This window comes from Gallinula chloropus (genome assembly GCF_964237585.1).
Source record: "Gallinula chloropus genome assembly, chromosome: 1".
In the NCBI taxonomy this organism is placed as follows: Eukaryota; Metazoa; Chordata; class Aves; order Gruiformes; family Rallidae; genus Gallinula; species Gallinula chloropus.
The window spans coordinates 22,000,818-22,026,914 of record NC_140085.1 but is presented as its reverse complement, the minus strand read 5'-3'; the positions used below and the strand labels follow the sequence as shown (position 1 = coordinate 22,026,914).

Sequence of the window (26,097 nt, the reverse complement as noted above, 5' to 3'; positions counted from 1 at the left end):
AAAGGCCTTTTCTCCCACAGGAACAGCCAGTGCAACCCAGATAGGCTGTGGGGAGGTTTAACCCCTTCGCTGGCTGGCCATATGCCACATACGATCACAGGAATGCTCTACCACACATATATCTGTTTCCTGACATATATAAATATATATATATATATAATTTTCCTTACCTTCCCCATTCCAGCATGTGCATGTCCCAGTTTGACCACTACAGGGAAATTCGGAGTTGTGAGCTGAAAGAGAAAAGAAGGAGATCCTCATTACTATTTCTTTCCAGCCATTGTATTTGAAATAGTTTACTTTTACTTAGTAGCTATTATCCCCTTCCTGGATGCTGATGGGAGGATAAAAAAGTCAAATAAAAATTGTCCAGGTGGTAGGGCAATGAACTCTTCTTTGGGTTCCATATGATCAGAAATGGAGGCCAGGCAGAATCTCAGACCTGGTCCACTTTTGCTGCCTGATAGCAGTAACCTCTAAAACCTTTTTTTTTTGTGTTGCTTTTCCCACCCTGTACATATGGACTTGTGTACATTCACATGCATGTTAAGCTGCACCTGCAAGCTCCAGTTAGTGAACGCTTTCAGATGTTGAAAACCTGAATTGTGAGAAAGGCAAGGGTGGCTTATTTTTTTCCCCCACACAGACTGCTTTGGTCATTAAAGAGAGTGTGAGCAGTCCCTCTGTGGCTCCCATTCCCCTCCCTCCAGCAGTGGTGGAGGCAAGGAGAGAGGGAACAGGGGCCAACCCTTGGGTACAGCTCACAAAGCCCATCTATTCATAAAATCTCTTCCTCTCTTCTCTAACTTGGGGGGTGGGAGGGGGGGTTAAAGGGAATAAAAGAGAACAAAGAAGGTTGGAATCAGCAGTAAAAACAGAAAAAAATACGTCATGTCTCCTCCCTTGCCTGTGTGGTTTTGGACAGGGTCCTGTCATCCGGGCCATGCAAGTGCATCTTAATGCATGTGTGGGATTTTACGTGGAGAGCAGCAAGCATCCTCTCTGCCTTCTATTCCCCAGTTTCATACAAGTATTCTCTTGGAGTGATCAGCTGAGAGCTGGGTGGCTGGACTGGTAGGAAAGGCAGGAGTAAGTGGAATATATACACCACTCTTCCCCTACGTACCAGTTGGTCCATTTCTGTGCCTCTGCATGACATCCCTATCATCTTTGGCTTGTCCTGTGTTCCTGATTCTTGTGATCTGAATGCATAATCTGTAATTTGGTATTGTATATTTTGTTTTCTTTTATAAGAGTTCTTTTAAAAGACACTTTTGTCTTTACCTAAATGCCTGGAGCAATGAACTCTATTCATTAAGCAGTTAACCTGGAGATCTGGCAGTAGGAAGGAGTCGAATTTTGGCAGATAAACGGCTCTCCTATTTATTTAAGTTTGAGAATAGATAAACAAATTGTTCTTGTGCTAATTACCAATTGTCTGTGTGGACAGGCAGGCGTTACGCCCGAAAGATAGGACGGTGCTGCAGTCTCCATCTGTGGCAGCTCGCTATAAATAGCAAAATCAGCAATGAACACTGTATCTCTTGGCATTTAGCTAGGTATGTAAAGAAATGTCACAGGAGAGGGGAACAGTGAGTGCGTCGTGTTCTCAAACAACCTGTGTCTCCTCTGAGGACCTTCTTCAGACAGAAAGCTGAAGGATCCTCTTTGGACCACAGAAAGGCACACAGATGCAATAAATCACAGTCCTGGCAAGGCAGGGACCAGCACCCGCTGTTTCAGGAGAGGCAAGAGCTTGTGATAGGTGGCCATCCTGAAGCCCCATAGTTAAGTGTGTGTCCAGACACATGGGGTTTGTGCGTCTCTAATTCATTGTAAGAGCCTGAAACTTAATTTGCTGCTGGCATAAATGTATCAAACAGAGACCTGCACCTGAGGCTCACTGAAGATAGGGCTGTGGATAGACTGTGCCAGGCCTTTAATGCTGGAAGATGAAAGGTAACCTAATACTGAGGGCACCCACCTGCTTAGGCTCTGGGACACCTGGCTCACTTCCCAGCTCTGTCATCCATGCCCCATGCCCACTATTTTAGCCAAAGCACTTGCAAGCCCCAGCCTCTGTTCCCTGTTTGTGAGCACAGGCGTCAGCTGTTCCTACCGCACAGGAAAAGCAAGCTGTGTGCTGCAAGCTGGCCTGATACCCTGGCAAGGAGGCCAAAGAAGTGTGTGGGATAGATAATGTTCTATCACCAGCTCAAAGCAGCCAGGGGCAGGAAGTGATGTCTCTGCTGTTCTGTTTGTGTACCCTACCTGTGGGTTTTGCTGAGGGAGCCTGGCTCTAGAATGGGGCCTGGGAGTGGGAAGCATCTGTTTTCCTGTGTACATGCAAAGAAAATTTGGGATCCAAAAAACAACCCAAGTTTACTGCTAGGCTGGAAGAAACCACCAGCAATGACAGCGGTCTGCTCAAACCTCTCCCTTTCTCTTTGCTTCTTGGAAACATGACATCAGCTTTCTTGGTAAGCCTTGGCATCATCATCCTGTGTGGGGGTAACCAGCTGGTGCCGGAGGATGCTGGAGTCACAAGCCACTAGGGTGCCTGGGACTTGGGGTGAAACACATACCCAGATTCTGAGCATGTGTCAGCGCTGGGAAAACACTGGTGTGTGGTTTCCCAGGAGACTGCTTCTGTCACTGAGACCCACCAGATTTCCAGGTGCATGAACCTGCCTTGTGGAGGAACCAATGAGAGAGGGTGGCATGTACACTGCATTTTATAATGCCTTTACCTAGTGACAACAGAGTGACCTTAGTCTGTGCTGAAGTTAAGTGGAATCAAAAGCTCTCGACAGCCTACAGGACTAAAGCAACCAGAGTCCACAACCATTCTATAATGGAGCTAGGAAGCCCTTGCTGAAGTGGTGGTAGTGGGACAAACTCCACTGTAGTCAAGGAAGATACTGACAGCTTCCACCAGAGTCTTGTTTGGACCTGAGTCCTGTTTCTGTTGCTAATAAGGTGGCCAGCCAGCCAGCATACTTGGCAAGCACTCAGATGGATAGGGAAGCTGAAGGAAGGGGGAATGTACTGTACATGCCACTGTGAGGCAATTCACACACATATGTGGTGAGATGTTCTGGGGGTGGCCACAGCCACCACAAGGGCAGACCCCTGAGATGAGTATTTACACACACTTACTCATAGATTTTCTGGGAAAGAGATGCTTATAATCAAAGGATAGCACCAGAGTTTAACAGGAAAAGCATGTTTCTACTGAAATCACGCAAAGAAATATGCTGTGCCTTTCTATGTGTTTATGTGTTGTAAAGGCTCTTTTTTCTTGGAAAAATGAGGAAAAACCCTTTGATGCTTTAAAATGTGCATGAGCTGTTGACAGGGGTGGTATAGATGATGTCTGCGGGTTTTGGGATGGGACTGTAGCACTGCAGCTAGCTCAGTGATCAGATGCAGGGTGTTAGTTCATATGCATAAATCAACCCTTTGAATTAAAATCCTATAAATGTACTCCCAGATGTTGTCACAAAAAAAGCCTTGAGATGTCAAGGTTTACATATGTGTCTAGAACTTGGAAGATGTTTGTTCAGAGTCAAGCAGCAGATTGAATCCTGAATTGGGAACACAGCAAAGTGATCTTTGATGGAGCAAAGGGAGAATCATGAGCTTTTTTCCCAATTTACAACACTGGTTGCCCAAAGTATAGCATTTTAGTTCCTCATTTCAGGGGCTTTGCTCTGTGTGTAGTGTCACAGCAAAGGTGGCTTTGCAGTTAAGCAGTATTTTGGCACTCATGTGTGAAAGTGAGTGCTGGTATGCATGCATTAGCCTCTATTTGAAAACACATGGCTGTAAACTGTGACACTTTCCCCTATACCCTCTGCTCCTCCTATCCAACAAATAATGAGCTTTTCAATAATTTTGTAAAAATATGAAAATTTTCTGTATTTACTGCTGGTGGAGCAGTAGAACAGAGTTGGAAATAAATTGAACTGAAGGGAGTAATCTTAGATGAAACCTCATCTATCCCATAAATACAATGTTTTCCACTCTCTTGTTTCACTGAGGCCCTCAAGAGAGATGTGGATCTTAGGTCTGTGATTCTGTCAACTGTCCCATAGTCCATAAGCAGTGCAGAATGCCTCTTTTGATTTCCTTCTGCCGTATTTAGTTTTGTGCTTTAGTTCACATTATCCATCTTATCTCAAGCAATGCACTTCCAGTTTACAGTAATATTTGTTCTTCTAAAAAGCCCTTCCAGTCAATACTAAAAGGGTCCAGCGACATCACAGATAATATTAGGAAGGATCTGGGTTGATGGGAGATGAAGACATTAAAATTTTGGTCTCCTGGCACGAGTATTGTTTTCAATCAGGCCAGAAGCCCCCCCACAGCACACAGGTACCGTAGTTTTTGCGTCACGCTTCCCCCAGAGGTGATGCTGTGAAGTTTTCAGGCTTTTATACTTTAAAATGGACTTTTCTGTTTACTTAGCTGCCTTTACTTGTGTGATGACAAAGTCTGCTTTGGGCGTGTACCTAATGGATTTTGTGAATGTCGTTCATGAACTTGTGAGCTAAATAATGTGTGTGGCGCTTCCCTGGTGTCAATTAAGTTGGACGAACAGCGAATGCCTATGATTTCCTGTAAAAGCAAGCAAGCTGATTGAAACCTACAGGAAAGTAATGATGTCATGAAATGATGTCATCGTGTTTATGTAACTATCTTACTGAAAATCTGAGCTGAAGATCTGCATTGGTGGCATGCCAGCCTTGCCAGGAATGGCAAAGTCAAGGCTATGTAGTGAAGTACAGAGGAGAAGCAGTTGTGCCTTCCATTATTCATATACTCACAAGTTGATGCAATCACCAACTGCATGCAGTATGGCTCACTGTGCATTGATATTGTGGCCCCATGGAGGTCAGTGGTGGCCAACAGCTATGACAGAAAGGTCCTACCCCTCTGCTGCTTGGCAGAGCAGAAATAGTGTAAGAAACAACAAGTAATGATAGGAGAACCCATTGAACAATAAGAGCTGCCAGCATTAATATCTGTGCTCTGTTAAAGATGCGTTATGGATTCCTTTAAAACAGACAAGTGTGTGTTCATTACTGTATTATAATTATAGCACAATGAAGAAATAATCATTAGCTGGGGAAAGAGGGCCTGCGCTTCAAAGCCAACTGGAGTAAATCCTGAAGCGATGTAAGTATCCTCAAGAGTCTTTGGAGGAAGGAGGAGATAGGAGTTGTGATAAGAAAAGTGATGAGATACTTGTTACAGGAGGAGTTCATTAACAGCTGGATCAAGACAGCATTGTACAAGGTAGGACCTGAAGCAGTATAGTGATTGATGGGATGGCAGCTGGAACACAACAGTGCTCCTTCTATAGAAAGAGGAGACAGCATATAATTTTAAGATGGGTTAAATTTTACAGAGCTTTACTGAGCTGGGGTGATGAAATCAGTGCTGTGAATGAGGCAGATGATTTAGTCCATGGTTGCTTTAGCAGTCTGTAAGGCAGGCTTATAAAAGCAAATGGGAATAAGCTAACACACTTGATGTAAAACACTGTGAGGGCAGAGGCTAAAGTTTAAGCAAGCAAGCAAGTTATGGAGGTGACAAAGAAGAGGCGAGAATGAGGCTGTGGAGTACAAGGTTTTGGGGGAGAAAAACATTTGGTAATTTGAAGGGGACCTTACTGCTGCAGGCCTGGATGTTTGTGGGAGCAATGGGAGGACCAGAATGTGTGCAAAGCAAAGGGTTAGATTTAAGATGCTTTAGATGGATGGACTTTTAGTTTCATTTAGCACTGGAGCTTAGCACTCCAGCTTCAGACAGGAATGAACATAGTAAGTAACTAGATGGAGATACAACATAAATTACTCTGTGCTACTAACTGAAATCAGCAGTGCCTTAGGGCGTGAAGATCCTTCAGGGTGGTAAAAAAAATTATCCTTTGATTCTACAACTGCTTTTTGAAAGCACACCACCAAAAGAAAAATAAAAAAGAAACCCAGCAACATGACTTTGTCCCACATCCTCAAGTAAACAAACCACAAACCAATGTTTCAGGGCTCCTAGCACTTGTTGTGGTTAGAACTGGTCACAGAAACAAGGGAAAGGGTTAAGCACAAACCGGAACTTTTTGTCATTGATTCCACCTCTAGTGTTACTTAACTACTTCTTTATTTGAGACAGGATGCTTTTGGGTTCCCAGTGGTCCCCCTCAGCATTTGGAGGATTAGAGTGTGAGCATTTGATATAATGCTCATTCCCTTGGAGCTTCAAGTGTGAGAATTATAGGAACATATGCAGATAAGCAGATGCTCAGCAAAGAAAATAATATAGTGTGTGTGTGTGTGCATGCATGCGTGTGTGTGTGCATATATTCACACACATATCTATCTGTTAGTCCTGGTCAATAAATCCCCATTACCACATCTTACATCTACAAGCAACTTTTTTCAAGGTTGTTATGAGTACAAAGAGAGGCTTAATTTCTTAATGCATGGTGTTTGCTTAGCCAGTATTTTGAAGGGTTGCCTTTAATGAAGCCTCTTGTCTTTCCTTGCTTGCTAGGAGAGTGAATACATTCCCCCACTCCTGATGCTGAAAAGCTGTCTAAATATTATTTGTGGGATGCAGTAGACAAGAAGAAGAAACTCTTGATTTTCCTCTACCCTCTGACCTGAATTTGGTATCTTTTGCTGTATTTTTCTCTCATTAGAAAACTGTTCCTCATGTAAAGACATTGCATGCTGAACAGCAGCTGTTGACTGGGCAGTGACCTCTCTGGCAATTTTCTTCTGATGGGTTACCTTTGGAAAAACTGTAGCACCTAAGCTGTGATAGAAGATAGAGGGAGACAGGGAAAAATTGCTTTATGAGGTTATGCTGGTGTCTTGAAAGCCATTTTTCTTCCAAAAACCCTGAAAGTTCAAATAATGCTGGCTGACGGACATCTTTCTGTCCCTTTTTTGGGGCAAACTCTGAATTCTCACTGATTTAAAAATGAGCAGCATGGAGTTTCCAAAGTGGAAAACAACGTTCAGCAGGCATAATTAAGTCTCCCTGAATCTAATAATTCATTTCGCTGTTACTGTTGGTCTCTAACCTCACCATGCAGTCTGCTGCAGTGCTTTTCTGTTTCCAAAGGGCAAAATCGTAGAATCATTGAAAATGAATATGGTTCTCACCACAGCTTTTACATAAAGTGAAGCTGCGTGCCCTGACTGCAAAGCTCAGGAGATTCACACATGACTGCAAGGACTTGGTCATGATTTAACAATCTTTGGTAGCATATTTGAGAGTAGTGCAGTTATGTCTGTATAGAATGAGAAGCGGACTCTGGGCTTATCAGTAGATCCATCAAGCCTGACACAAAAATGGCTCTGACATTTTATTGTAAGTCTTATGACCTCATCTATGTAAGTCAATGACCCCATGAGGCCTCGGTTGACATTGCCATGTCAGATGCTGACAGGAAGAGGGCCACAAGCCACCAGTCAGGGATGCTGCCTGGTACTGGGAACGGGATCCCATGGTCCACTGGAATATTTGAAATATCCTCTTGTCTCCTGAAAGCTGTTGGGCAATGTATCACAGTGTCCTTTCTTCTTGCCATTCTTCAGCACTTGGATCTATAGAAATAGCAGCACAGAGAACCAGGCGGTCACAGCTGGACTTTTGGGAAAGATCCCTGTTTTATTTGGATACTTTTTTAAAAGCATGGCTGTTAATCTTGATTAATGCTCCAGAGCATAAGGGATTTTGAACATAAAGAAGAATGAGGAACATGAGAAGTATCAACCTACAGCTGGCATCTCAGGGTGCATCTATACTAGTAAATAAAATGATGCCTTAGCAAGGACAATATTGCCTGTACTGCTAAATTGTGAGACTGATCTCTGGAATATTGTGGCTCAAGCCAAACAACCTTCTCCCAAACAATTACCAAACACAACATGGAAACCAGCCTAAGTCTGCAGCCATACCCCAGAGGGTACTTGGGAGACTAAGAGAGTTTGATAGCACAGCTGGGGTTGGACCGTGCCAGAGTTGCCAGGCAGTGGGCCTGGTACTATGTGGTTTCCTACTATTAACGTAGTCTCAGCCCATCTCACAGGGCTGAGCAGGAGAGTAATTTTTATTTCACATTAAGCCCCATCTTTGTACACCTGTCAGTTGTACAGGCAAATGGTCTGTCAGATGCAGCCATGAGTCGTACTGCTCCCATATGGTAATTGCCACTGATGACCTTTTTCAGATCAAAAGCATAGCGGGTGCGTTTTTAACCTACAGCCAGAGATATTTACACCACATTTCTTTTGCCCACTGACTTGAAAAGTCAGGTATTACCTCACAAGAAACATGTTTATGCAACGGGCCCAGTTTGTCCTATTTTACAGACAGATCTTATTTTCAATATTTTGAGTCCTTGGGCTCATTAAGGAGTTCAAATACTTAACTAATGTGGCCTGGCAGTGAAATACATATCCCCTGCTTTTTGTGCTTTGGGACATAAATACAAGGAGTTGCTCCAAAGACCTATTCCATGGGCCCACGTCCTCCATGGGTTGCACATGGAGTTGAACTCTGGCATCAGCTTTTCTGGGCCCTGAAGTTTTTGTGACACCTTCTGTAGACACCTAGAGCAGGTGGGGTTCAAGTATGAGCCTTGGTCTCACAACATCCTCGTTCTTGTGCTTTACAGTTTCAACTCTCCTTCTCAAGATAAAAATCTTCTATATTTATCCAGACTAATTTTTGCCTCATGTCAGAGGCACCGAGGACATGAAAGGCAGCCATTGTATCCTATGATTGAATTAGCTTTGTGTCTCTTGAGATTTCTTAGGAACTTTCAAATTACATGTTTTTAGTAGAAGCCAAAACTTGTAGGAAGGGCTCTATTTCACCATGTCTCCAAATTCAGCAGTTGATTGGGGAAGAAAATGAGGTCCCAAAGTGCAAACTTCATATTTGCAAAGCTGAAAGTGTCGTGTTTCAACAATTCTGTGAATGGGCATTAATAAACTTTTTTTTTAGTCCAAAGGGGAAATGAAATGCTTCCAAACTGTAAAAGGGAAGTTTTTTTTTTCTGACATGAATTTTATTTCTTCATATTTTACTCTTGAAGATTTTAAATATTTTTACTTTGGGTTAAGGAAATAATCTAAAACCTTGAAACTCTCAAGAGCTGAGAAAAACCTCTTCCTATCTAGGCTTTAAGGGCAGGAGCCCACAATGGCACCACACGGGGATTTGTCTCCCTCTTGCGGCTTATTCCATGAGATAAGGTACGATCCTGCTCCACCTGTTTGCTAAAGCCATTGGAGCTTCCAACGAAGTGGAAGAAACACATTCAGTGGCTGTCCTGCGAGAATATCTTAGATGCAAGCTTTGTGACCTCAGTGCTGAGGGACAACACAGTTTGCCATTGGGAGGCAAAATAAGTAGGGAAGTTGAGCGGGCTCCGCACAGGACACAGGCGGAGTTATTTTCAGCTGGGCCTGGCTGCTGTTTACATCTTTCCTAGCTGTAACGAGAAAGGGGCTCCTGAAGTGAGTGCATTCAGAGGAAGACAGAAGAAACCACTGTGTGGATCAGCCCTTTTCATCTTGCAACCACCACCTTGGTCAGCAGCATTTTTCCGCTGCTGAGCACACACATCGATGTACCGCAGGCTGCAGCGGCCAGGAATGGAAAGCAGCAGGAAGCAGAGAAATTCCTTTTGGAGTAACATATAGACCCTCTTCTTTAGCTTGGCCAGGCCTGGAGCAGAAAAGGATGCTGTGGTCTCTGTGAGCCCACTCCTTCTGTTTTGTCTAGAGAGAAAGGGTTCGCCCTTTACTGGAAAAAGAGGTGGAGACCTGAGCTGATTTAATCTGTGAGGCAATATCTCCACTTCTCTGGGATAAATGAGACAAATGTGAGTGAGCTGGTCCACACCCAGTACAGGAAGGTATTTGTTCCTTTCCCAGGCACTTTACTGAGGCTGTCATGGGATCCAGGTAGGATTTTGGAATGTGGGCAGAAACATGCATGGAGGTAAATGGGCATGTGCCTGAAAGAAAGGCATTGGGCTCACCAAGTGAGTTTATGCCTGGCGGTCTGGCAGGAGGCAGTGCCATGCACAGGGTGGAAGGCAAGAGGAGCAAAGGTACCATTTACCTACGTTACCTGATGTCACCAAATGCACCTACCTCCTTCCATTGCTACACAAGTGTGTTCACTCACAGGTGAAGCCTGGAATTAGTCCAGAAAGATGGGTATTTGTTTCCTTATTACAAGTCTATCTCTGTTCTTCCCATCAGACTTCATGACATTAAATTATTCTCCAAAACTGGTTGCTGAAGTCTTTTAGAGTGGTCCTGTCTTTATTTCTCATGGAGGTAATGCTGAACTTCTCTGCTGAGTTTTTGTTCTGCACACAGATTTGCTATCAAAAAAATATATAGACCAAACTTCAGGGGACTGGGGGCTCCTTTTAAACAACAAAAAAAAGTCTTTGCATGGACAAACATTGTTTGTTCTCTCAGAGACACTAAATAATACCTCAATGTGTTTAGGACTACTCAAAACCAGTAAGAAAAAACTGAAGACTGGGAGAAGTCAATTGGGCTTTTCACTTTTTCTTGGTTTTGTTTCTTAAATTCTTAAATCAAAGAGAGTTTTGTATTCATTTGTCCTTGCAGGCTTCTCAGCTGATGGGTTTTCACCTGTCAGTGGTGAGTGGGACAATGAAGGAAATGTTCAAAACTTCCCATGAGGAGTTGGCTCAGCGAATTCCATGCTCAGAGAATAGCAGGTGTCCAGGCTGTGTGTCTGCGCATTTCTGGACTTCAGTAGCAAGAATCTCTGATATTGGACCTTGAGGACACAATACTGTTTCATTTGCATTTTGTAGACAGACCTAATTAGTTAAATTAGTTTGTCTGCATCATAAATGTAAAGCAGCACACACTGGATTTGTCTTTTAATTGTGGCATTGCTGTGGTGATGGGTTGCAGGCTTTTTTTTTATAACTTTCTCATTAGTACTTAGCTTTAGACATTTGTGAGAAACCACAGCCTCCAAAAGCTCCCACTCCTGTCCTCTTAATTTTGACTCACAAGGTTTTAATGGATGAACAGAAAGCAAAGAAAACCTTTGGTTCTCATACCATTCAGCAAACCTCCGGCTGGCACTGGCATTGTTTGGGAACCCTTGCAGGGATGAAAGCAAACTCCGTACAGATGTGGCCTCTTCTGAGACTGTGCTTTGAGGCCTGTTGATTCTCAAAACAAAAAGCACGTGAGGAGGGTGACTGGCAGGGGATTTCCATGGAGCACTCAAGTGAAGTGATTTTAAACTGATCCTGCACCACAGAGGGCTAGTGATAGTCCTTAGTGGGAGGGGTTCCCAAAAGCATGAACACTGCTGTGACTCCTTGTACACAGTGGGTTTTTTTGTAACCTCAGTGGGACCAGAGCTGGCATGACCACTCCATACTGTGGGACACTGTGTGGAGGTCCTCTGGGCATAGGGCCATGAAGCACATTGTGATACAGGCTCACCGGTCTGGAGATGGGAAATGTAGAGCTGGATGAATGTAGCAAGAAAACCACGTGAGGATGGTTTATGCACCCAGCTCGGGTGTTTCTGTTCCCAGGCCTTTCTAGGGAAGGAGAAGGGGGCTTAGCATACACAGATCTGACTGCTGTGTGTTTTTTGGACCTTGGTCCCCACCTGTGAGAATTTAATGGGGTGAAGCCATCTGGTTGGGTATCTCTGTGCCTGCCATGAAGACACGCTTGTGGAGCACTTATAACAAATCTTGCCCTTTCTTCCTCATCCCTCACAGAGGAAGTTTATGATGCATGATATGCAAACCCTGCCCCATGAAAGGATTAACCAACTCTGAAAATGGGAGTGGTAAATAGAGTCCCTCCTGAAACAAATCCCACTATGAGTATGACCACTGATTAAATTGAGACTTTAGATGGTAAAACAGTAACCGGAGCAGGAAATTTGATTACATCCATCAATCCATCTGTCTGACTTCATGTGGCTAATGCTACCCTGAGCTCATCGCTATGGCAGCATGGCATCCTACACATAAAGACTAAAGTCCTGGCCGCACTGAAGGCAATGGGAGTTAGCTCACTCGTTTCAACGAAGCGATGGTTTCTTTTGCAATGTCTGGTAAAGTATGTTTATCTCAAATTCCTCTCCCACCCTGAGGTATTTTCACTGCTTTATTACTTGATGATGCAACTTTTAAGCAATCCTGCGAGGATGGCCTTTTGTGTCCAAATTTGAGGCTGACTGAGAGTAGGAGGGCAGCTGAGAGGCTTATGACATGGAGTCCTAGGGGCATGTGGACCAAAGCTGCTGCGAGGTATCCCTGTGGCAGGGAGAAGAAAGCTCTTCCAGGAACTTGGAGCAGTGCTGGGAAAGTTTGGAGAGAGGGGAAGCGGCTGACCTCTTCATCCCTCTTGCTTCTTCCCACATGTCTGCAAGGTCTCAGCTGAGACCATTAAGGAAAGGTGTGACTCTTCCTGCCCTCTGGAATGGCACATCTCTTTATGACACCAGCACTAGCTTGGGACTGTGGGCCTCGTTTGTCCCAAAGTTTCCAGGTTGTCAAGGTAACGCTAGGAGACACAAATCATTTCTATATGTGATTTCATTCTTCTATGCCATAAGCTAATTGCTTCCTTGTACCACAATATGTTCCAGCTGTTGGTCTTTATCTCTTTCTGGGTTTCTTCCGTCACTCTGGTGCATGGGTAATTTAGAAATGGTTCCCACATTTCCTCTTTTACTTCAAAAGGAACAAGAAAACAAAAACACTCACAGGCAAAATCTGCTTACTCCTAACTGCATTTCTCCATGTGAGAGGCTTCAAGATCAAATTCCCTAAAATATTGCCCATCAGAAGGGTTACTTTACATGTGTTGATGCAGAGCAGAGCTTCTTCCTTTGTGACACTGCATATGTAGAAGCACAGACCGAACCAGGACAACCTACACTTGTGCAGTACAAAACAAACCTAGCTTTAATCTTTAATGTGGTGAGACTACTTGTCCAAGCTTACAAAGACTGTGCTGGCTTGGGCTTGAGGGAGAATGAAGGACCTTTAGTTTGCCTGTAAAATTTGATGTGATCCTTCTCTTTCCCCACCAATAGATGACAATAATTATGTTGAATTCACTTCCTTGTATCCACTGGGCTGTTTTGAGAGGTGGTTAGGTGGTACACAGGACTAGATCAGATTTTCAGAGCTACAAGCAATCCATGCGAGAGGTGAATTAAACTGGTCCTTCTTCTTCAAGCACAGCCTCAAAACATTTCCTAACACCCAAGAGCAATATTACAATTAATATCCTTTCAAGATATAAAGTAGCATATCACTTTTAATTATTTTCAACTGCAAATATGTTATGAAAGTAAGAGAAGAGGTATAAGGAGTTGCCCAGAGAGGTGGGTGAACTTGGCAGTGAGATTCAAAGCTGACCTTTTCAAGAGCTGTATTAATCACTGGCTAAGCTAACATCTGACTTGTAACTTCAACAGAAGACAGGCTGCTGAGTTTATGGAAAGAGTGAGGAGGGAGAATTTTTCAGTAAATCAAGAGGAAGAAATGAAAATGGATGTATGGAATAGGTGTGAATTGCAAGCAAGCTGGCTAAATGGGGTGAGGCAGAGCCTATTTCCTTTAATTCAGTGTGAATATTATGGGAGGCAGATGTCCGTGGACACCCTGATCCTTGGTTCCTACTGTTCTCGTTTCCTGACAGCTCTCCTTTGCTTACAGCTTATTGATGGGAACAAGAGAAGTGAAGAATTAAATACCCAGGTGCAAAGTGAACCAGCTCTGAACTTCAGTGACCTCTATTTCAGGCTCATTACTCTGATCTGTCTTGGGAGTGTCAGCTGGTGGCCAGAACTTTTCTCTCGAAGAATAGCCAGCAAGAGAGCATGACCATGTTACTCATGAACAGGGTGAGTTGATCATGCCACTTACAATGCTGTTGGACAAATCTATCCAGCAATGAGTGGGGCAGATTTAAACTGTTAATGGAATTTTTATACTGAGTGAGGTTTATACTGGCTCCAGATGACATTAAGAAAGCTTAGTGCTGCTGCCATCCTCACCAGTTCGTCTCTGTGATGATCAGACAAACCAGTGGGGAACAGGTACTTGTGTCCTTTGGGTCATGTTTGGGACATGGGCCTTGCTGCCAGGTTGGCTATGGGAAGTGTCTAATTTAGTAGAAGTCTATTTGGAGTATGAGGCCCAAAACTGGCATGTGCATTGGCAGCAGTGCAAGGCTGAGACTCATCCTCTTCTGTGACATGACAGTCCAAGACAAGGGATTTGCATCCTGAGCCCACATAGTGCACTTCATGTTAGATGTGTCTGAGGTACATTTGCAAAGGATGGCAGAGTGTATGTCAAGTGAAGAAAGGAGTTTCAGGCTGATAGAAGTGTGCCTACATTGGGACTTTGTGCTGGTAGGAAAACTGTAGGGCTGACCTGGCCTGTAAAGTGTAAACTGCTCTGGGGCAGACACCTGTGGCAGGAAAGGAGGAAGCCCCACAGATACTTTGGCCTTTTATAATGAGGGGCTTGTACTGACTGTAGATGACATTGAAAAGCACTCTGAGTGCTGCTAGGAAATAAATTAACAGCATAATCCCATCACTCATTAACTCCATCTCTCCCTCTTCACTGCAAATACATCCTGGATTCCCAGGTTTGAAGGAATAAGGGCTTAGATCTAGGGTTCAACAGAGCTGATTAGTTTGAGAAAACGATTCTGCTAAAGCCAGCACTGACTGAAAACAGAGTGAACCTCCTCTGATAACTGCTACCATCTTAGGGCTGAGGTCTTCGATGTATTTGGCATTGTACAGAAAACCATAAGGCAAACATCCAGGCAAAACACAACTGGTGAATAAACAGGAAAGCGGGTGTAGTCCGATGATGGTCAGCATAAATGAGTATACATCAAGTTATGCTAGAAAATCATCACTTCTCTTAAGTAGACAGCAGGCTAATCAGTAGACTAAATCCTGTTAGTCTGGTGGAGCCCATTCTGAGGCTGATTATTTGACAGAAATGTGGGAGCAAAGCAAGTCCTTCCACCATTCATATGACACCAAGTTTTCCCAGGTGTGCCAGCCAAGTGTGCTCAAGCCAGAGTTTCTGTCTTACCTAACCCACAGGCTTGGACCTGATCTGTATTAAAACTCCATGTGAGATTTCACAAACTCTTTAGCTTAGATCAAGTTTAAGAATGTAATGAAAGAACTAAGCTCTTCTTGAAGAGGAGTTCTTGACTTCCACAATAGAAGCCTGGGGTTTTGAAACCTGAGATCAGCATACTTCCACTGATGAAAACTCAGTTTTGAGCACGATCTGACAGAGCTCTGACTTATTGCCTGTCTGGGTGTGGTGGAAAGTATATTTGTTTGCAAATCCGTGCATTGGGAAGGACTTGCAGCGGTGTTTTTTTCTTGGAGACAAGATGACCTATTATCAATATATACGATTATAAATGGAACTTAGGGTATGCTATGCTGAAAACTGCAAAATAGTCCATGCTTCAAACATCTGCAGTCAAAACAGACAAAATGAATGAGAATTATCTTCATTTTGGGAATGAAGCACTGAAACACTGGGAGAGTAAGTGACTTGCCACATATCGAGCAGGCAGTCAGTGGCAGAGCCAAGAATAAAATCCAGATCCCACTGAAGCATCCTAACCAGGAACACCCTTCCCATTGAATAGTTTAATTAACATAAATTAAGCAGTAAGTTGACTCAACATGTTTTTAATTTTACATGTGCACTTCAGAGAACACGATAATTGCATTTTATAATCTAAAAATAAACAAACACATATGTCTGTCAGAAAAACAACAGGCACACAGGAAAAACAGTTCATCCTTTTATTATATTTGGTGTGAAGTCTTTTGTTAGGACTAAAGTTGTGATGTGAAATGAAGGAAGAAGGCAAAGAACTCTCTCCTTCTGCGCTAGTTTATTAGAATTAAAAATAACCCTTCTTTTAGGAGTGTGCTGTATGAGTGCCAGGGACTGTGGAAACACAATTGCCAAATGACAGATTCTTTAAGCGCAGATCCTGTCAAATCTGCCACATCCTCAGTCAGCTCAGTGATGTTCAGCGGGAAGAAGCAGAGCTGAAAATTTGCTACTACCTAATGTGTGTATTTGAAAGGGCCCAAAGATGGAAAGCACCTGAACCTTGCCATAGGCTGAAAGGGAAGATGGGAACCTAAGAGATACAATAGCAAATCCCAGTCAAGGGGAAGATGTCTTTTAAGCTCAACAACAAATCTGTCTAGTCTTTGAAGTTGGCTACACCAGGCTTCATTCCCAGACAGCAGGGTGAGCATTCCTCTCTAAAATTAAGCCCCTGGCAATTGTTCCCCCCAGGAATAGGCATGTACTGAGTGTAGGAAAGCTACACATGAGTGACAATAGGATTTAAAGAGCAAGAGAGAGAGAGGAGCTGATTTAGACCTCATGGGAACATTCACGGAGCCTTTTCTACATGCAAAACACTTGCATTGAATTAAATTAAATCAATATAAGCCAGCTGGAAACTGATCAACAGGGATGGCATTCACAAGCAAATAAGAGATTATTTGGCAAAGGTTGCATACCAGCCCAGGGCCATGTTGTCTTGGTCAGCACAGATTCAGGGGGAAGGTCAAAAGGCAACAAACAGCTCTTGTGGTAACCACTCTTGCACTGCATGATGCAAGCACAGTCCCATGTCTGCACGCTACACCCCTCCCAGATCACAGTAACATCACCACCCCTGACAACAGGGTAATGAGCCTGAGGCAACTGCCCTGGCTGATAAGAATATAGCAGCTGGGGTTTGGTGCTGTGCTAGAAGGCTCCTGTATCTGCGGGTCAGCCTGGAGCACATGCTGAACAACTGCGAGTCTGCCGGTGCCTGTTTTGTATGTGCATCAACCTTTCTCCTTGGGGTCTCTTCTGCAACTCTTTTCCCACAGTTACTGTGGAACTAGAAAATTTGGCAGACACCTGGCTTTTGCCTACAGAGTTGAAAAGGCACAACAGTCTCTTCCTGTGACATCGCTACCAGTACCACCCAAACCCTGCTCTGGTTTTGACTGGGGTGATTTGTGCACTTTTTTGTCTGTGACCAATGTCAGGAAAAGTTCAGCACTACTTGATGCACCCAGCGTTATGGCTAAGACTGCACTCTGAGGCAGAAACTTGGCAAACTGGGACCTGGTGGCTACATCCTTCCAGCGGCTGCTGCTGAGGAACTATTTGTGTTCTACTCTTTTACTCCACAACAAAGCTTGAAGACCTTATAAAATGAAGGCTGGTGTCCCATTTTAATGTTTTCACTGTGCCTATGGCACAGTGTGTGTTAGTATCTTCCACTGGGGAGTAGGTGCCACTCAGAAGGAAGGAACAATGGCTTTCAGAAAGGCCGTGCCCTGCACATGGCATGCCAGGAGAGATCCCACTCCTGTGCCCAGGTTTATGTAACTCATTGCTGAAGGGCTGGGAGTGAGAGACTGAATAAAACAGGTCTCTGTCACACTACTTCAAGACATAAGTCACACCAAACACTAAACACTTATGAATCTCATTTTTATATCTGCAGCAGCCAGTCTGGACCAACTTTTCAATCATTGGAGAGAAATGGAGTGTTTCAGAGCCTGATTTGTTAGAACTGTTTGAGGCACATACCTCAGGCTGAGAATAGCTGCTCCCCAGTAATGTCTCTATTTCTCCCCACTGATGACAAAGTCACCTGGTCACCAGGTCATACACAGACCTGCATAATACACATCTAGAGGATACCTGACTGCATTTGATTAGGTGAATCCTCATCCTAAAATGAAATTGATTTTGAACAAAACTGTGATGCCTGTAGGTAGAAAAAGCTAAGAAAATGCTCTGTAGGGAAGAGTGGAGTCACTGAAAGCCTCACCTTACCTGAGCTGTTGCCCTCTGGGAGTATCAAGGATAACTTGAGAAAGTTTAATCAGAGTGTTGTTATCAGCAGATACTGGGGGCCAAGGAAGAAGAGGAGTCTGTTTTGGTCAAAGATGATTGTGCATGGGTGTGGGGTTACCCTGCGTCCTTTTGGCCTCTGTTGCTAGTATGTGGCCCCCAGTGATTGTGGGAAATGATGCTAAGGGACTCTGCAGATGAATGCTTCCATGACAGTCAGAGGTGGATTTATTTTTGACAATAGCTGATGCTGAAGTACTGGATGCTTCTAATAGTTTTGAATTAAGCCTGACATCTGAGGCTCCCCAGGATGCTGTATCACAGGAATGTGAAGAATACTGGCTTCCACATAAAAATGAAACATGTGAACCATATGTCTTTAAACAGTATAACAACCAGACAAAAAATGCAGCAGAGTTTGTGGCTGTCAGGGTGACAGTCCCCTTGATTTTGAGGAGCTGAGTCTCTGGGAAGAGAGCAAACATGGCTGGAACCTGAGGCAAAACAGTCAAAATCTGCTGGAGGAGCCAGAGTTATTTTTTGGGAATGCAGTTAAAATTTGCCAGCCAAGAGGAACTTACCTAATTCAGACTAAAGCCTACATAAGACAGAGAGTGCCATCACCCCACAGAGGGTGTAGGCTGTCACAAGGAGACTGGCAGCAGAATGGTATATTGAGCATGGAGCTGGTGTCCTCCTAAAGCAGGATCTACAAACAACACAAGTCAGGACAATGGCTGGTATTTGGAAAAACCTTGAAGAACCACAGTAATTTCTGTTGCTTTCCAAGAGCTTCCCCAGCATGGTCACAGAGGACAATAGCACCACATCCTTAGATGACTCTTCCCAGGACCGGTGAGCTGCAGAGGATTAAAGCACTATCCTCTCAAAAGGAAATGAAATGCACATGCCTTGAGCACGGATGTTGGTGCAAACCGAAGTGCTGCCAGGGATGGGCACATCAGCATGGGAAGCAAAGCCACAGGCAATTGACCATAAGCAGGTGAAGCTCGGGACTTACTGTGGCGAGCTAATTCCTATTAGAGATGTGACTAAGCTCATGGATAATTAGAAAACTGGAAGAAGCACAATTTATAATCACACCAAGGGAAAAAAATTATCCATGAATAAAAACATGCCACTCCCTTTGTCTCATTAAAGAGGTAACTCACCAAAGAGGCAGAAGATCAAAACAGTTGAAAAATAGTTTGAGGATAACTTCCAAGGGAAGGGAACCTGTTAAGGCTTGTCACATACACTGAAAGCACAGGCCAGTCAAGGGGAAACTCCCATGGCATGGGAACAGTTGGTCAGCTGACGTAGTCTGGCAGAAATTTCTTTCTGTCAGAGAAATGAGGTATTTATTTCACAGACAGCTTTACTAGAGAGTCGTAAAGGTGATCATATCCATTTCTGCTAGATCTAGTCACCTGGCAAAGCTAATGGCTAACACAGCACAAGAGTTAGTGGATCTGAATTTGAGCAGCCTGTGGTGAAGCACAGCATGAGACATTTTAGCAGCAGTTCAAATCTACACTCAGTATAGCAGGTTGGTAGAAAGCAGTATCAAAATAAGAAATCACCTACTAGAAAAGACTAGAGGGGTAACTGTGACCCACATTTAGCATTGTAAAATTACAGTACTGGACAGAAGATTAATGGTTTGCCAGCTACAAAGATTTCCTTCAGCAAAAATCTGAAGAAGTAAGAAAGCCTGCAGTGTTAGAAACTGATGACACCAAAGCCTGGCGCATCTACAAAGAAACAGATGAGGTAAAAAAACCCTTTAAGTACTGGGGTCCTGGAACTATCTACTCCTACATGAAAGCAAAGCAGATGATCTATACATGCACACACACACACCCACACCCCCCCACACACACAGCCACCCCAACCAAACCCAAAGAAAACCCAACAGTTGCAAGCAGTAGTGAGAACTGAAATGCTAGGCTTCAATTCAATGATGTTGTCATAACAAATGGGCATGTGATCTCTAAAAACAAACGTGACTTCTCAAATTTTTAGACAGGTCACAGAGATGATGATCCCAATATCAGTGGGTGGTTCTCAGGAAGGTCTCAAGCTGGTTGAAGCAGCTGCATCCTAGATTACAGTACAGTAAGAATGAACAAGCTATGGGGATTTTGGGAAGGTGTACGCAACTCTATGGGGTTCCTCAGGAACTGGTTATTAGTAGCTATGCTGCACACATGTATCCAGCATTCTATATTACGCTTTTGCTGGCACAGATGCATATGGAGACTTGTACTGGCACCACCAACTACCTTGATCACAGCTCTGCATTATGGATAGGAAAAGATCAGGTACTCTTTCAGATGTGATGGTTCTAAATGATTTCTGAACAACAGGAGCAGCTTATTCAAGAATACTGTTTACTGCCATTTAGTGAGAAAGTATTGAATCAGCTGGCATTCAGGATAAGCATCGCTCGAAGTCCAAATAATTTTGCAATTACCCAGAAACTGATTGTGCTTTCATCACAATATGTATTTGCCAAAAGATCATATATCAGTCCACTATAACTTGGGAAAAACAAACCAGAAAGTACTTGAAATGCGAAGTTTCTGCAATTCACAATGGCTTATCTTTTTGTGAAAAAATATCACCGAGACAGCATTCTGTAGTGGAAATGTCAAACTAAAGCAGGAGCATTTTAAATAATAGAAGATTTCATTTCCCTTAAATGCAGTTTCTCCCCTCCCCCCCTTCCAAATTTATTAAAACAGCCTGTTGATATTACTTTTTATTCAGAGCAGTATTATTGGGCATTCCCAATCACACAAGACTTTTTATTTTGTGATGGTCTACCTGCTATCTCCTGCTAGAATTGCAGTCTCTTGTATTATCAGAATACCACTGAATCAACAGGGCAGATTTTAGGGAAGCACCTGTGAATGTTCCATGAATCTCAATGCAGCTAGTTACAAGCATTACTAACTGTAACATTAATTAGGCCTTGGAGGTACTTATGTACCTAATGACCACTTCTGTGGTCTGGGCCTTAATACTTTTGGGGCAGAGAGACAAAGCATTGCAATTATATTGAAAGTAGCTGAAACATCCTTTATTTTATCATAGCATAGCTTCTACCTTCCAACCCCCTTCCCCAACAAAACACTATAAACCTAAAAATGCTAATAGCAAAACACAAATCAAAGCAAAACAAAAGGGGTCTCCTTAACATAAAACACAAAATTAAATTTCCTTATGGTCTTGCAATAAGGTTCTCCCATCCCAAGAGAATAGTGACATTGGTTCAAGGTGTCATCCCTTCTCTGAGTCATTCAGCTGCACAGAAAGGAAGGGAAAGGGAAAGCATTTAGAATTGGTCTCTGGGGCTTTAGCCCACTGAATTCCTCCTCAGCATACAATCTCTGGAAGAAGTGGAGGAACCCCTTGAGCAGGAAGTGATTCAGAAACATACGATGGTCTGTTTGTGGTGACTCACAACACATCAATAGCAGAATTGTCCAGAGACCTATAGAATGTCAAGACTCTTTTTATACCATTGTGCAACCACTAGTACCAAGAAACATGTGTTTCCTATCACTCAGCCCAGCTTTATGCTAGGCTAATACATATTAGTCTGTCTAAGTGAATGTTTGAAAACACTCCTGGGCTTGTGTATATGTAGAAAGTTTCATGGTCAGGCATATTATTGTTATTATTACTTAGATTGCAAGTATTTCTGTTGGAGATTTTATGGATGCAATTACAAGTTGTCCTTTTCTTCCAGCAGACTGCACTACATAAATGTGCATACTTTGGATGGTACATACATTAACAATATATTCTACAAGCAGGTTCCATGCAGACATGCCTCAGGTCTCTACAGCAGATCACAGCAGTCTCTAACACTGCAACATTGTCAGAGTGGTGATACTCAGGCTGCCTATAATTTATGACAAGGTGATGTTTTACCTTTTGAAAAATTTCCCTTCTCATGACTGTTCAGGCTAGAATGTTCCACCCTGAGTGCCTCCCTTAAGCTGAATATATGGAGAATGTCAGGTAAACCAGGAGGCGAAATAGCCCGATACATTTGCCCATACTGAAGAATACTCTACAACAACTCCAGCTATTGCAAAAGCCAACTGCCAAAGGTTGTAGCAGTCCTTGGACTTCTCCATTCTTATGAAAAATTGGCCAAATTCATTTAACTTTCAAAATTCTTTAGTACCTGCAGTCTTTCCAAAGATCTACCCCAAGCCCGTGGAAGCGTCTGTCTGCACTGAGCACGTCGCTGAGGTGCAGAGACTCACCCAGAACTTTCCCTGCAATTGCAGGTCTCAGGTGCTATAGGTACTGGACTGAAACAAGAGAGTCTGTGGGTGTGGAAACACGAACAAACAGATATAGGGAAGCGAATTACTTTGTGTGAACTGATATGTAGTAATTATTGCCGTTCATTCTTACTCTGCATAAATGGAAGGGGAGAGCAATCTGACCTTCAATAAAAGGCAAATAAACTACCTTATATTTAGAGCGTGGTAAGAGCTGTCACGCAAAAGACAGTCTGCTTGTGGTAATTAAAACTGATGGCATGTCTCTGCCTTACTGTGTGCACACCACACTCCCTGTGCTGGATCAGTGTCATGTGGAAGCTATGATCTAAACATAGCAAAACCAAGAACCAGTCCTGGGAAGAAGGATTTTGACAGGGAGCAATGGGGAATCGGGTGATGACACTGGGATTGAAGAATACTATGGAAGAGAGAAACTAGAAATAAAGGTCTGGCTAGGTAAGGATAAGGATGGGAAGTAAGAGCAGAATATATGGGGATCAGTGGGACAAAAACTCTGAGGAGAGACCAGATGTGATCTGCTCTGTAGCACTGAGGAAGATGAGAAGTGGCTGGGCAGGTAATTATGGACCATGGAAGAGCAGGGTGTGGGCAAGTAGCTTAGAGATATTGCAGAGGGATCGAAGTGCAGAGAACTGGGCTGGGCTGGAGAGAGTCTGAAGTAAAGTGGCATACTGGGAATGAATCAGGGGTCAGGGGAAGGAGTCTGAAAAAGTAAGTAGGAGGGCAGTGTATTGTCAGGGAGGAGAGACAGCATGCACAGAAAGCCAGGGATAAAGGCACTGGATGGGTCAGCCAAGGGCAGTGACACTGCTGGCAAACACTAGGATTCAGTGTGCAAGCTGGTTAGGACAGAGAAGAGTAAGACAGATATTAAAACCAACCACATGAGGAGAATGGGGCTTGCCTGAGGACTCACGATAGGACAGACCCCACATGAAGATAGATAAACTGGAGGAATGGGGAAGGAAAGCCTGTTTCCACTGTGACCTTTTCCCTTCAGATCCCAGAGTGGATTTTAAATTTCCTGAGCATTACCAGTTCTCTACTAATAGAAAATATTTGCAAAGAGGTCCATACGGCCACAGGTGATGAATGTGAATTTATGCCTGCTCTTCCTGAAGTGTAGGTCAAAGTGCCAACCTGGGTGAGTCATGCAGTGCCAATATACGGCTGCCAGAGAGAATTTAAATTTTTTTTCCCAATTTGCTTTGTGGTAAACCTGGGGATCGTCATCCCATGCATCATGTGAAAAGAACCCTATTAAGGTTGAAAAGTTAAGCACTCAAACTGTAGGAAATGCAACCTTCATTTTCCTTCCTTGTACATACATAACCGTTATGAATCAGTCTTTAATTACATGACTGTGAGTTATTTTTTCCACAGGTCCCCTTCAGAAGGGTCCACCAGGTGGACCTGCTCTGGGGCTAAATCTGGACTTAAGAAGGAGGCTGTTTGCAGGACCCCTGCTTCATTTCTTCCAAAAGTCAGAAAATGCATAAATTATGAGGCAGGGAGTAGCAGAAAAAGAAAGGGCACTTTGATGATTAAGGCAGCTGAAAGGCATCATAGTGAATTGGGTTCTGTCCCTAACTGTGCCAAAAAGTCCATATGAATTTCTGAGAAAATCCTTTAAATCACACTTCTCTGTAGGAATTCATGTTGTGCTCTTCCATTTTTGGCCTTCTTGCTTTGAAACACTGCAAACTGACTTGAAAGATTTTCAGTCCTGCTGCAATTAACTCCTGGGAATGACACCTTGGATTGGTATTTACACATTAAGGAAAAGAAGAAAGACTTAAAAATTGGCATGGAAAAGAGCAACCGGAATTATTCAAGAGCTGAAGGACATGTCTATCAGCAAGTTGCTTACCAAACTTTTTGACATGTGGCTTGAATACAGGTTACATATATGTTCCTGAGGAGTAAATACCAGCTGTAAAAAGAATCTTTAATCCATTGCATAAAACTAAAGTAAGAACCTATGTCTGTGAGCTGAGGCTAGGCAGATTCAGATGAGGAATTTGGCATAAAACTTTGAGAGTAATTAATCACCCCTCAAAAATCAACCCAAGCTAATCATCAGCTCTTTTTCAAATCAAGACTAGCTGCCTTTCTGGACCACTTGCTTTATACTTTGGATAATCCTGAATTATTGGACTAATTACAGGGATAACTGAGTGAAATATATATATACATATAGATCTGTAACATACAGGAAGTCAGCCTCTGACCTAAAACCCCTTATCTTTACTAATCCAAGTGCCAAGCAGTCATGGTTGCAGATGAAGTCAGTGGAAACTTCTCTATGATTACATAAAATGCTAAATAGTGCTAGACAGACAGAAAAGAAACAGGTCTAAGGTATCTCACTTAAGACACTGATGTAAAATACATACGTTTATCTTACTACCTCAATTTTGCATCTATAAAATGGGGTTTATCATCTCCCCTTAGCTGGAAGAGATGTTTTGAATATGCACTGATTATTGTTTGTGAAACTTCAACAGCCAGAACCAGTGAAATGCCCATGGGTAAAAGAGTAATTCTCCCCTCAGGAGAACATTTGAATAGTGTGAGAATAGTGGACAAAAAACATGAGGAGGTAACAGCTCATTCAGTCAGAACCAAGTACTAAATGATGCAGAAAACTTGTGAAGATCCCCCAACATTATGTGATCCAGTAATCAAGGTCTGGCATGTAGATGGATGAGCACAAGGGAAGCAAATAAAATTGCACAATCAACCCTGATCCTGGAATTTCTGAAGGAACCCAGAGTTTTCAGCCTTATCAGGTTCCTCAGTTTATTAGCTGGTACATCCTCCATAGGATACACAAAAGAAAATGTAATATAGTGAAATATGTAACTGCAGCTTGACATAAATTCAGGTGTACCTCCTGGGAGCCTCTACTGAGGATAAACCTGTCTCAGTTACACAAACCAGCAATTTATTCCCAAGGGTTTGCAAGTCTAATGTGGTTCACAAAAAAAGACTGGAAAATGGTGGGAAGCGAAGCAGAGAGGATATCTATGACCAGACTTGGAGAGAAAAAAAGAGAGCGAGGGATGAGAGGGAGGTATGATTAGAAGAGTGGATAATGTTGAAGGAGATATGTCAGTTACTATGTGGGTAAGGAGTCAATACCTAGAAGGCAGTATGCAAATACAAAATGATCCCAGACTACATGGAGCCTCTGGTTTTGTCAGAGCCCTGACCTCATTAATGGCCCTAATGACCCTGATGATCCTTACCTGGAGCCCACACCCAAGGCCTAAGGAGCTCTATTTAAGCTCAGCCCCAAGGATTCAGTCTGTATTTCAGTCATACTGGAGAGGTGTTGGTTTCTGTACAGTCATGGTCATGCCCCTGCCTGGCCAGGGAGACCACTGAGCTGGCCCTCAATCTATAGTGTTTGGCTTTCTGGCTTAATTTTTGTCACTATGGGCCTCCTTGGTGATTACTGGACCAGATCCTATTCCTGATCTACTGACTGATTTTGTGACTTGATCTCAAGACCTATCTCATCTTCATCATACTGCATTTTAGTTGGGCCTGGCCATCACCTCTGAGTCTATCCTGCTCACCTCTCTCTGGCACTATGGGACTGAGACCTAGCTGGCAAGGCTCTCCTTAGCTCCTGGATCACCTCCCTTTAAGGAGCAGACCTGCTCTCACTGCTCCCTGACAGATTTATCCTGGTGTTTGGATGTCGGGTGCTCTGGAAGGAGTGTCAGCCTTGCCAGCTGGAGCCAGAAAGCAATGTAGCAAGTCTGA

General features: G+C 43.3%; 1 protein-coding gene across 2 annotated transcripts in view; it reads right to left on the bottom strand.

Moving 5' to 3' along the window:
* SYN3 (synapsin III) overlaps positions 1-26,097 on the bottom strand; it is a gene marked incomplete at both ends in the record, with an annotated part of 175,576 nt that overhangs the window by 32,757 nt on the left and 116,722 nt on the right. For both annotated transcript variants that reach the window (XM_084273252.1, XM_084273253.1), the window contains one exon: positions 171-233. In XM_084273252.1, the coding sequence (XP_084129378.1) occupies positions 171-233 (63 nt within the window). The remainder of the gene's footprint in view (positions 1-170; positions 234-26,097) is intronic.